Below are 12,638 nucleotides of genomic sequence, written 5' to 3' on the forward strand. Positions count from 1 at the left end.
AAAAATGGACGATGGGGTGGTGGCTGGGAAGGTAGGGAAGTTGGTGAAGCCCTTGCCTCACAAGCACGAGGACCTGAGTTGGACCCCAGCGCCGCACAAAGGAACCAGCTACTCTGGATGTTGGTGCCTGTGAGGTGTAGGGACAAGAGAGAACAGCCTGGTTCTCTGTGACACTGGGCGCAGTGAGAGATCCTAGGGCTGCATTTATTTTATTGGCATGTGGCCTGTCCCGGTAGATGACACGTCACGGACAACTGAAGAGTAAAAATCCGTTTTATTTAATACAACTCCCCTCAGGGGCCCTCTAGCCGGGTGGCTGAGGGAAGGCAATGGGGGTTAGGTATGAGATTCCATGGCAAAATGGAGGCAGCTCCCATCCGCCCACTCAAGCCACCCTCGGAAACAGCTCAGACCTCTGGAGACTGTTTCTTTAGCAGGGAATAAATAAAGAAAAATTAGTGAGAAAAGTACACGTTTTCTTTTACTATTAAAAAAAAAAAAAAAAACAAAAAAAACAGAAGGCCACTGTAGCCAACAGTTTCTCTTCCTTGGGCCTTCAGCACGGAGTGGAAAAGAAAGCAGTTTAAGGATGTCTGCCCTCGCTCCAGTCTCGAGTTTTGCCATTGCCGGCTTGAGGCCTGTCTTCAAATGACCATTCCGCGGGCATTGCTCCCAGTCAGCTGCTGCCCCTTTGTGTGTGTGTGTGGGGGGGGGGGAGGCCATGCAGGGGACCAGGCAAACCTGAGAAGCACTGTACACCTCCAAAGATCAAGGTCAGACCAGAAAGAAAAAGAACAAAGAAACATAACAAAACAAAAAACTAACCCAGTATTTGACGGCAGCAGAGCAGAAAGCGGCTTCTGCGCGGGAGGACCCACCAAGAAGCACTCTGTCGATCCGATCCGAGACACAACATCTGAGCCTCAAAACACTCCAGGGCGGATTCTCCTGGAACCTCCTCTCACCTCCCAAAAATGCAAGGATGTTCCAGTTTAGAAGACAGGCTGGGTGGGCTGGCCATTAAACAGCGCCTCCCATTCTCTGCACACCCAACATTAACAAGGCAGGAGGGATTTACAATTGGATGGCTTGGCCTGAAGGAGTGCTACTTTGGGTGGGGACAGGGCTGGTTCATAAATAAGTGTACAGGACTCTTGCAATACAGGAGTCGGCTGCTCTTCTCGGGACACAGGCGACCTTCCGGGTACGTGCATCTGCCTTGGCTGTCTTAAGTTCCATCAAGGGAGCCTTCCGTTCTCTGTAGGACAGAAGACAAGAGTCAGGCCACCCCCTCAGGACTAGAGATCACCCTGGAGGAGAGAGGTATAAGTTGAACCAGTAGAGCGGCGTGAGAACTCCAAATGGGATGAGGGTCCTTGGGTGTGATGCTTGCCTAGCATACAAGAGGTCACCAACGCCACACCCGGTCCATGTCTGGAATCCCAGGACGCAGGAGGATCAAAGTCAAGTTCTAGGTTAGCCTGAACACACGGGAGTCAGGCCACTGTATCAAGTACCCACGTGCACCCAGCGTGGTGACCCATAGGTTCTGCACAGGCATAGAATGGAATCATCAGGTTGGAGAGATCTTACACCTAACAGATACCCTCTCCAGTTTGCCTTTGTTGTGTGTTCGTGTTCTCTCTCTCTCTCTCTCTCTCTCTCTCTCTCTCTCTCTCTCTTTCTCTCTCTCTCTCTCTCACCAGAAACTCACTCTGTAGCCCAGGGCCAGCCTGGGACTCTCAGTGGTCCTCAGGACTTAGCCTTGTCAGAGCTGGGATTGTAGATGTGAGTCACCAGGTCATCTTAGGTCCTTAGATCAGCTTAAAATCTTAGATAGCATAGAAACTCGGCTGGGTGCAGTGCTGCACACCTCTAGTCCCAGCATTCAGTTGACAGAGGCAGATCTTTGTGAGTGTGAGGCTGGCCTGGTTCCAGAGGGCTGGTGAAATGACTCAGTGGGAAGGCACTGCTACCAAGCCTGATAAACTGAGTCCAGTCCCAAGGTCCAGAGGGCTGAAGGTAAGAATCTGCTCCCAGAAGTTGTCCCCTGACTGCTGAATGCCTGTGCGCACGCACAAACACGGGATGAGAATTTAGGGGAAACAAATTCTGGAGTGCAACCTGGTGACAGTTGCAACAGGAATGTGCCTCGTGCAACTGAAGTTTTCTTTTCAAGCGCTAGGCACGGGCGTCACTCAGCAGGACACTGCTCCATTACTGAGCCACACCCCAGCTCTTGAACAATATACTTTACAATAACACAGTGGCTAATTTTAGGCTCCGTATGTTTTACTGTAATAAAAAAAAAATTAAGCGGGGTGAGGGGGGAGAAGCCAGGCATGGAGATAAATGTTTACAACCTAGCACTCGGGACCATCAAGAGTTCAAGATAATCCTCAGCTGTACAGACAGCCCCAGGCTAACCTGGGCTATCTTCATATGTGACCTGTCTCAAAATAGCAACACAGTTTCAAGTGGTAGTTTGAGTCACCCACCACTTCCTGGTTTCTGGACCCTTATCTGACCCAGCTCTGATCTCTGTCCTCAACAGGACAGACGCTGCCCCAAGAATTTCATAGCCCACCAATGAGTTTGCTTTTGTGTGTGAGTGTGTGCGCGTGTGTGTGTACGATGTGTGTATATTCAGTTGTGTGCATATGGACATGTGTATGCTAAGGTGTTCATGTAGAAGTCGGAGAACAGCCTCAAGTATTTTCACCGTCCACTTTGTTTGAGACAAGTTCTCTTTTATTTTTCACTGTTGCTAGCTGGCCCAAGAGCTTCTAGGGGTTCCCCATGCCTGGCTTTTATATGGATTGTGGGGTTGAATTCACGCATGTGACTTACCCAATGAGCCTCCTCCCGGCCCCTTATCAATTACGATCAACATCTGAGGAAGTAGTTTGGAGGCAGTGAGGGTGCCATGTTCTGAGCAGGGTACTCAGAAGTGGCCTGAACAAACTTTGAGGATTTTTGTAAAGTAGAGAGAAATTTGCAAGGCGAAAGGGCTGGGCAGTCCGGGAGATGCCGGAGCAGAGAGCCTGGCGAACGGAGAGCCCCAAAGAACGGGAAACACCAGGGCCGGCTGTTCCAACCCCTCTGCGGACACAGGACACTTGCTGTAAGTAGAGGTGGGAGCAAAAGAAGTTGTAAAGGTTGCCTGGCATCGTAGGTCAGGCTGGCTGGCTTCCAGGAGGGGACCTGGGACAATCTCCATTTTGTTTTGCCGGGTCTGGGGCTTTTAGCACAGGATGCGGACCTGAGAGGCCCAACTAGAAGACCAAGGGTCTGGCTCCTCCCTTGCCAGGATGGAACAGCACCGACGGCCAAGAAAGCGCTGTGACCCCAGAGCGCTGGAGACTTGGCAGCACTGGCAGCTTGTTGCCTGTCATTTCCTCCATTGCCCCAGAGAAAGGAGACGTGATCCTCGGTCTCGCCTTCCTCGGGCCCCAGACCAAGTCTCTCCCCAGACGCCTGTTCCCCCTCTCTTAAGCCAAACAGCACTCTGGATAACGTTGCAGGGCCAAATTCACAGACAGGAAGGGCTGGTCCGTCAGCAGGGCCCGCGGACTTGAGACTGAAGGTTAGCACACTCTCGGCGCTTAAGCCAGAAGCCAGCTGTCAGCTCTGGAACTGCCCTGCCTCTGCTCAGCATGTGGGGGCCCCAGTAACCCCAAAGGCCCTTCTGACCCCACCCCCTTGCCCGGGTCCCTGACTCCTACTTCTAGAGAGTACTCGGTGTGAGCACTTGCAGTCTACCAGGGCCGAACTGAGTGCTCTCTTGATCCCAGTTTGCAGATGTGGGAATGGGGCCAGGGAAGATGACTCAGCAGGCGAACGTGCTGGGTGCACGAGCCTAAATACATACGTGAGTTCTAACCCTGAAACCCACAGGAGGAGGAGATGGACTCTCAAACGTTATCCTGACTGCATCATCTGTGCCCGCGGGTGCGTGTGCACACACACACACACACACACACACACACCACACACACACACACCACACACACACACCACACACACACACACACCACACATACCACACCACACACACACATATACAACATACACACACACACCACACACACACCACACACACCACACACACACATATACAACATACACACACACACCACACACACACCACACACACACCACACACACACACACACACACATATACAACATACACACACACCACACACACACACCACGCACACACACACACACCACACACACACACCACGCACACACACACACCACACACATATACAACATACACACACACACCACACACACACCACACACACACACCACACACACACATATACAACATACACACACACCACACACACACCACACACACACCACACACCACACACACACACACACACACACACACACACACACACACCCCTTTTAAAAAAAAACAATTTACTGATGAGAAGACAGAACCTTACCTACAGACTAAGCAACTAGTTAGGATAATTTTGAATATGGTTTTCCTAGGCCTGTGTCAAGCTTTGACTTTGGTTGAATCCTAGGCTTTGATGGCTTGTGTTTGAAAAGTCTCATTTAACCCTTAAGAAAATCCCAGTAGGCAGATGTTACTTCATTTTCATCATCACCACCATCATCACCACCACCATCGCATCTCTACTTTACAGTGGCGCCTAGGTTTGAGGAAGTCACCTGCAGTGAGACTATAGAACCGGGACTGAGCAGGTTCTGTCATCGGGGAGGAGGGAGGGGATCCTGTAACTGACTTCATCTTGTTCCCAACCCCTAAGAGTCAGGAGTTCTTTCCCCACTCTGGAGGCCTTCACGGGTCCAGATTCGAGCTCTTTCTTTTAAGTACAGGGTGTTCTCGTCTACGTTATCTGTCTGCGTGGGCCACAAACACAATTTATAAACAAGGTAAAAATGGCAAGAGGAAAAATGAAGTCAGCGTGTGCTGTGGAAGCGAGTCAAACAATGCCGAGTTAGTAGCTGGCTAAGTGGCCGTCTCATTGTTCAGATATTTCCTCCGATGTTTTCAGAAGCAACGGCTATTAAACAAGAGAGGAATGATTGCCAGTTTTGATTTCAGGAAGGAAGCCCCTCCCATTTCCCTGCTGGGCAATTCAGTCCATTTTCTTCTGACCCATATGGCTGGTTATTAGGGAAGCTCTGCCTGCTTCTTTCATAAACAAAAGATATTTGCTTCAAGATTCGAAATCCATTTCTCAACGGCTGGGAACCCCTGAGTTCCCGCCAAATGGCTTTATTATTTGGGATGGTGGCGGGATAGGATTAGCCCAGATATTCAGAGCACCCTGGGAGCAGAGTGGACTCTGGGGGCTCAGGGAAAGCTACTCTACCACGGGCCTGGAGTTCAGAGCCTTTGTCTGGTGAGCCCCTTTGAGTGGAAGACAGTAACTCGGTTGGTTCGGTAAAGTTCCGACTGCTGGCCTGCAGCCCTGCCTTGGGTGGCCACCGGTACACACAGTCATGGGGAACGGCCAGAGAACTGGTTTTTACCAGGGTCCCACTGTGGATTGAGGTTATCATTATTCTCCAGTCTTGCACAACAGTCCCTCCCCCCCCCCTTTTGAGACAAGGTTTCTCTGTGTAACAGAGCCCTGACTGTCCTGGAACCCGGCGTTAAAGGATTGTAGACCAGACTAGCCTTGAACTCATAGAGATCCCACTGCCTCTGCCTCCTTCTCTCTGTGCACCACCACACCTGGCTCTTGTCACTTCTGAACAGTGATGACAAAGCATAGGCCAGGGCTTTTGTAGACGTGGCCTCTGTTTCTGCTTCTGGGGGGATTTGGGATGAGCTGTTCTACCAAGCCAGGTCTGCATTTCTTCAGCTATGAAATATGCTCCCTTACCCCTTCCGATACAGTAGTGCTTTCAGAAGCCTGGGTGGGTACAGCCGTTCATTTCATTTCTCCTTAAACGGATAGCCTTCCTCCTTACAGCGCCTTCCTGTCTGTCCACAGCATAATGAGCTCTGTTTAACAAGAATTCAGACCCAGCAAAACAAAGGAAGCCAGGGGCCCACTGAAGGCTACAGAAGTCTTGCTGGAAGTTTCTCCCAGACCCAAAAGACCAGTTCAGAGGCCAGTTCCTCATTTTTTGAGGAGAATAGCTGTCCTGTTAACCCCTGTGCTGCTGGGTGCCCACTGACAGGCTGGGAACCAGAAAGCTGTGGGTTATGCATGAGTTGAACTTAAACCTCTTTCCTTCCCTTTTATTGTGTGTTTCTCTGTGTGTGTCCATGCGTGTGTGCATGTGTGTGTGTACACACACATGCCTGTGTATGAATGTTCCTTTGTGAGTATGTCTATGTGGATATAGAGGCCGGATGTCAATCTCAGATGTCTTTCCTTAAGAACCGTTCATTTTTCCCCTTCCCTTCCCTTCTCTTCCCTTCCCTCTCCTTCCTTTCCCTTCCCTTCCCTTTCCTTTCCTCCTTCCCTTCTTTCAACAGGGTCTCCCGTTGGCCACAAGCTCACCAAGTAGGCCAGCAAGTTCCAGGGGTCCACCTGTCCTCACCTCCCCAGGACTGGGATTACACATGTACAAACTGAATATTTCACTTTGAGTTCTAAGATTAACCTCAGATCCTTGTGTAAACACATTACCAACTGCCCTATCTCCCTAGCTGTCCTCTCTTCACCTCTCTTCTCTTCCTCCCTCTTTTTCTCCTCCTCTTCCTTCTCTTACCAAGGACTTAGTATGTAGCCCAAACAGGCCTTGAACTCAAGCTCCTCTTTCAAGCGTGTAACACTCACCATGCCCGGGTCTCTTTCTTACTAAAAGAGAAGAAAGGCTCCCAGCTACTTGGGAGGATTTCCAGGGTTTCCCTCCCTCTATGGGCTGAGCTGTAATGGTATAAAGAAGAAGAGAATCAGTACTGGCTTAGACTGCCAGAGGAGGCCAGGGTTCCCGCTCTCGAACGGGCCAGGTTAGAGCGAGGCGCTGGGGAGAATTCGAGGAAAGCGGACCCTGGACAAGTTGGGAAACAGCTCATTGTTCTATAAGAACACATTTGTAAGGCAACACCAACAAAACCCAGGCACACACCGCAGTCCTGAAAAATAGTTCTGTAGCCAAGGAAGGCCTCAAACTTTCACAACCTTTCACCCTCAGTGTGGTGACTCTCGGATGAGCTACTACTAAACTCCGAGGGACATTTCTAACACAGTGTGTATGAAGTGTGTACTTACAGAGAATCTGTTTTCCACGAAATCTGCAAAACAAAGACGGCAAAGCAGTGAGCATGCGGGGTCTAGGGCAGCTTCAGGCTGGATCTGCTGTTGTAAGGGGGCCCTTGGGGGCGGGTGGGGGTGGGTAGGCAGGAGAACAGGACACTAGTGCATAAGGGGTCTCAGGCCATCTGCTGACAGTAAGCATTCTACCAACGACACCCCCACTTTGGCTTTCTTTTCATTTTTTTAAAGACAGGAACTCACTATGTGGCCCTGGGTGTCTTTGAACTATCTGTTCAAGACTATCCAGGGTATCCTCAAACTCACAGAAATCCACCTGCTTCTGCCTCCGGAGTGCTGGGATTAAAGAAGCGTAGCACTACACCCGGCTTCTCCTTCGGCGTTTTAAAGATTTTTAGTTAGTAGAGAAAAATGGAAAATAACAGGAAATTAGAAAGCTGCAAATCAAAGTGATCTCTGCTCCCAGACTCCACCCACTTTCGGCTCCTCCCACTCTTCCCCTAGCAGTGTTGTGGGTGGACTGTTGGGGAGGGTCAGGGAAGTTAGGGTGACAGGGACCGTGACATGTTCTATTGTATCCTTTGATGCGTTGTGGTTTTATAAGACCATTCAAGACCTTTCTCAAATGCAACTGTCCAAGTAGCTACACAGTCAAGTGGAGTGGCTACACAGCTGATTAGCTTAACCAGTTCCTAACTCTAAAACGTCAGGTTCTGGGGCTGGAAAGATGGCTCAGTGGTTAAGGACACTGGCTACCCTTCCAGAGGACCTGGGTTCAATTTCCAGTACCTACATGGTGGTTCACGTCTGTCTATAATATTAGTCTTGGGGCCTCTGACACCTTCTGGCCTCCTCGGGCACCAGGCACACACATGGTACACAGAAATGCATACAGCCAGAACACCCATACACATAAACTAAACTGAAAAACAAAAGAGGTCCTTTCCAGGTGTTTGTTGTCTTTGGCATCAAACCTATTCCCAGAGTTGATTTTACACTGTCCGTCCAGTGTCCTGGGAGTGAGGCTGGAGGAGGAGGAAGAAGAGGAGGAAGAGGAGGAAGAGGAAGGAGAGGAGGAAGGAAAAGGAGGAGGAGGAAGAGGAGGAGGCATGAGGATGCTCAGGCTCTTGGCATCCATGGCCAAACTGCCTAAGGGCAGGGCCAGCAATTTCCCTTTCCCGGGTGAGGTTCATCTTGACTCATCTTTTGTCAGAATGCACACTGTGCCTGGTTGCCCTGCCGAGCCACCGCTGTGCCCACGGCCTCAGCCAGAAGCCCGGAAGTGGAGAAAGTGAGAGAGCAGAGGGCAGGAAGCTCTGCATGGAAGGATCTCATCACCGCCTGCATCAGTGGAAGACATGCTTCACCACCAGCTGGAAGGCCAGGGTATGATTTGCCTCTCTGTACAGGACCAGGCTCCCGCCCATCCCAGAGACTCTGTGTCGGAGCTGATTCTCCAGACAGCACACAGAGTACGTGGTCTTGTGGAACAGCAGTAATGGGTACCTCATCTGCTCTCTGGGAAAAAGGTTCCCATGTGGTGCTGGGGGTGGGGCAGGGGTGGGGGTAGGGGGTGGGGCAGGGCTTGATGGCTGCTCTTACAGATGGTAAAGGTCATGGTGAGAAAGCCAGGGACAAGGGTGCAGTCCAGCCAGTAAAGTGCTTGCCAGGAATGCATGGAGCCCTGGGTTTGACTCCCAGGATCATATAAATTGGTGTGGTGTGTCACAGCCTTGTAAAGTCTGGTGTTAGGGAGGTGGAGGCAGGAAGATTAGAAGTTCAAGGTCTGGAGAGATGGCTCAGTGGTGGAGAGCACTGACTGCTCTTTCAAAGGTCCTGAGTTCAAATCCCAGCAATCACATGGTGGCTCACAACCATCTGTAATGAGATCCGATGCCCTCTTCCGGTATGACGGTGTACCCACATACATGAAATAAATAAATAACTTTAAAAAAAGGAAGTCATCCTCAGAGACAGAGAGAGACAGAGTCAGAGAGACACAGAGACAGAGACAAAGGAAGAAGAGGTGGGAAAGGAGAAGGAGAAAGATAGAAGGCGTGATGGTTTGTGTGTGCTTGGCCCAGGGAGTGGCACTATTAGGAGGTGTGGCCTTGTTGGAGTAGGTGTGGTCTTGTTGGAGTAGGTGTGGCCTTGTTGGAGTAGGTGTGTCACTGTGGGCGTGGCTTTAAGACCCTCACCCTAGCTGTCTAGGAAATCAGTCTTCCACTAGGAGCCTTCAGATGGAGATGTAGAATGCTCAGCTCCTCCTGCACCATGCCTGCTTGGATGCTGCCATGCTCCCACCTTGACAATGGACTGAACCTCTGAACCTGTGAGCCAGCCCCAATTAAATGTTGTCCTTATAAGAGTTGCCTTGGTCATGGTGTCTGTTCACAGCAGTAAAACCCTAACTAAGACAGAAGGCAAAACCAAAAAAAAAAAATTCTAAGAAACAAAAAAATGTTGAGCTTTGTATGGTGGCTCACTCTGTAAATCCCGCGCTCAAGCTGGGAGGCAGGAGGATTACCAAGAGTTCCAGGCTCTGGCCACAAAACAACAAACAAATAAAAACCTGCTTTCCCCAAGTCTACCTCCCTTTCAAACCCTGTCACATAATAAATATTCCATTGTTCCTAGTTAGAGGGAACAGGAATCACTGTCCCTAAGGGGCTCCCTCTTCTCTTCTAGCTGGGACAAAGGCATTTGGCCTCCCGAAAATCTGTACATAAGCCCAGGCGCACAGCAGGCACTCTGTCAGCTTCCACACACTGAGGGAGGCCATGACAGCACCTCCAGAGGGAGAAGAGCCCCATGCTCGGGCTTCTCTCGTTCCATGCTCTCTGGAACCAAAAAGCGGAACATGAAATGTTAAAACTCTGTATGCTGAGGCAGTACTGATGGGAAGCAAGTGCCCACCGGAGATTGGCACGGTGGGGCTCGGCATAAGGCACTTCTTTTCCCTCCCTGTCTTGCATGTTCAGGCAGGAAATGCCACCCTGGCAGTACCTGCTGGCCTAGCTGGCTTGGGGCCATACAGGATGGGTGGGGACCGACTTTCAAGAGTCCTTCTCTCCCTTCAGAGGGGACTTAGCCAGGCACACCCCTCCTCCTATTTTTTTTCCCTTTTAAATGTAGAAACAACAGAAATTTATTGCTCAGAGTTCTTGGAGCAGAGAAAGGCCAAGAGGAAGCCCAGAGCTCAGTGACCAGAGAGCGTTGTTCCAACTTTAGACATGGTGGCTTCCTGCGGAGAGGCCTCCTCTCCTTAATTTAAATTGATACAGGGTCTAACCCTGGCCCAGTCTGGCCTCAGACTTGTAGCCATCTTCCTGCTCAGCCTCTCAAGTGCCATGACGCCCATATTCGTTCGGTTCTTTCTTGATAATGCTTCCCGTCATGGCTAGCCTCGGCCCAGTCACTCCTGGTGTGGAGCGGTCAGGAATGTGAGGAAGGCTAGGGAGTCTGATGCAAACTGGGCCTGGCAGCACATAACTGTAATCCCACCGTTGGGGGTGGGGGGTTGCCACAGGAGGATTGTGAGTTGGAGGTTAATTTGAACTGTCTTAGAGAAAAGGAAAGGAACGGAGATGGGGTGGAGGTGGGGAGGGACAGGAAAAGAAGATGGCGGGGGGGGGGGGGAGATACTGGAAGCCTGAATTCCACACAAAGAGAAAGCAGGGGTGAAGGGAGGCAGAGTGGCTGACACTTGTGTGGGGAGTGGGGGTGCCCATCTGACTCAGAGCTAGGGTTGAGAGCAAGACTTGGTTTCTTTTCCAGGACAGAGGTGTAGGTGGGACCAGACGCCCTGGTCAGCTCCTGAGGTAGACAGAGAAAGCTCTGAGGGAGCTCTCCTGGTGCACAGGCACAGAAGATGGTGTCCTCTAAAGCCAGGGCTCCTCCGTGTTGGCCCTGCTGACATCCTGGGCTTAGAACTCTCAGGAGAGACTGACTGTACTGTAAGGTGTTTGGTAGCCTCCCTGACTTCTACCTGACAGACTCATCAGGACTGCCCTCCGTACATCAAGTTGTAAACGTATGCTGGGCTGGGGGTGTGACTCAGTGGGCGGGCATCTGACTGGCATGCCTGAAATCCTGGAGGCCACCTTTCCAGCACTGCAGGCCACCACCATAAAACGAACCCCCTTACAGTTCAGGTGTATCCTGCATGAAGTCTGAGGTCAATGGAGTAAACTTGTCCTAGTTAAGTGACAGACAGAAATGTATCCAGCCTCGGCCTGGTCTACTTTCTCTTACACTTCACCACTGTGCACTAAGAAACACACTAACACTTAACTTTTCCCTTTTCTGGTAAGGTAATTTATTCATAAACCAGAACTAGAGCCACTGACTGAGGCTTTGAATCCTAACCTCGGGCAAGTAATAGAAAAGGAAACAATGCTCAGCAGTTAAGAGCACTGACAGCTCTTACAGAGGACCCAGGTTCCGGTCTCAGCATCCTCCTGGCTACTCACAACCACCTGTATCCAGTCCCAGGGGATCTGACTCAATCTTTCACTCTTCCTGGTACCAGGCACCGGCATGGCTCATATGTGAAGGTCTTTTTTGTTTTTGTTTTTCAGGACAGAGTTTCTTTGTGTAGCCCTGGCTGTCCTGGAACTCACTGTCTTCGAACTCACTGTCTTCAAACTCACAGAGATCCGACTGCCTCTACCTCCGGAGTGGAGTGCTGGGATTAAAGGCATGCACATCACAGCCCAGCTAATATTTTTTTAATTAAAAGGGAAAATAACTTTTAGAACCCTGAAAGGTTAAGTTTGCATCTCAGCTATGAGGAAAGACCAGGAAATGTGGCTCAGGGGCAGAGTGGGAGCTTTGCAGACAAGAGGACTGGCTTCCATCATCCCCAACACCAATCCATCAATTAATCAATAAATCACAGGGGTGTGTGTGTGTGTGTGTGTGTGTGTGTGTGTGTGTGTGTGTGTGTGTGAGAGAGAGAGAGAGAGAGAGAGAGAGAGAGAGAGAGAGAGAGAGAGAGATCAAAAGCATCAGCCTCACTCCTCCATGAGAACTGGAGTAAATCATAAACATCAAAAAACCCCTCAGATTGCAAAAGGATGGACTGTTTCTTAGCTTGTTCTGGTTGTAACCAATGAATATTCTCTCCTTTCCTTTGGTCTCTAGATTTGGTCTTTCTCTCTCTCTCTCTCTCTCTCTCTCTCTCTCTCTCCCCCCCCCCCCCCCTCTCATTTGAACAGGGTCTCTAGAGGCCTGGGCTGCACTTGAACTTTCTATCTGAGGATGACCTTGAACTCCTCTTGGGGACAGTTCCCTTATCTCTACTTTGTTAGTTCTGGGAAAGCCTGCTCTCCCCTCACAAACAGCCAGGGGACAAGCTGGCATTAGTAACTCGCGTAGCAACTGGAAAGGACAAAGTTCAAAAAGATCTAGAGGA

At 50.4% G+C, this 12,638-nt stretch overlaps 1 protein-coding gene across 9 annotated transcripts in view; it reads right to left on the bottom strand.

Annotated features, from left to right (window-relative positions):
* Nucleotides 1-255: 255 nt before the first annotated feature.
* Pecam1 (platelet and endothelial cell adhesion molecule 1) overlaps nucleotides 256-12,638 on the bottom strand; it is a 61,740-nt gene continuing 49,357 nt past the window's right edge. For 5 of the 9 annotated variants that reach the window (XM_039085781.2, XM_039085776.2, XM_039085777.2 and 2 more), the window contains 2 exons: nucleotides 7,220-7,242; nucleotides 256-1,258 (listed from right to left, as the gene is read on the bottom strand). In XM_039085781.2, coding sequence (XP_038941709.1) covers nucleotides 1,229-1,258; nucleotides 7,220-7,242 — 53 coding nt within the window. In that variant the 3' untranslated portion in view covers nucleotides 256-1,228. 9 annotated transcript variants of the gene reach the window in all.

This window comes from Rattus norvegicus, chromosome 10, assembly GCF_036323735.1.
Source record: "Rattus norvegicus strain BN/NHsdMcwi chromosome 10, GRCr8, whole genome shotgun sequence".
In the NCBI taxonomy this organism is placed as follows: domain Eukaryota; kingdom Metazoa; phylum Chordata; class Mammalia; order Rodentia; family Muridae; genus Rattus; species Rattus norvegicus.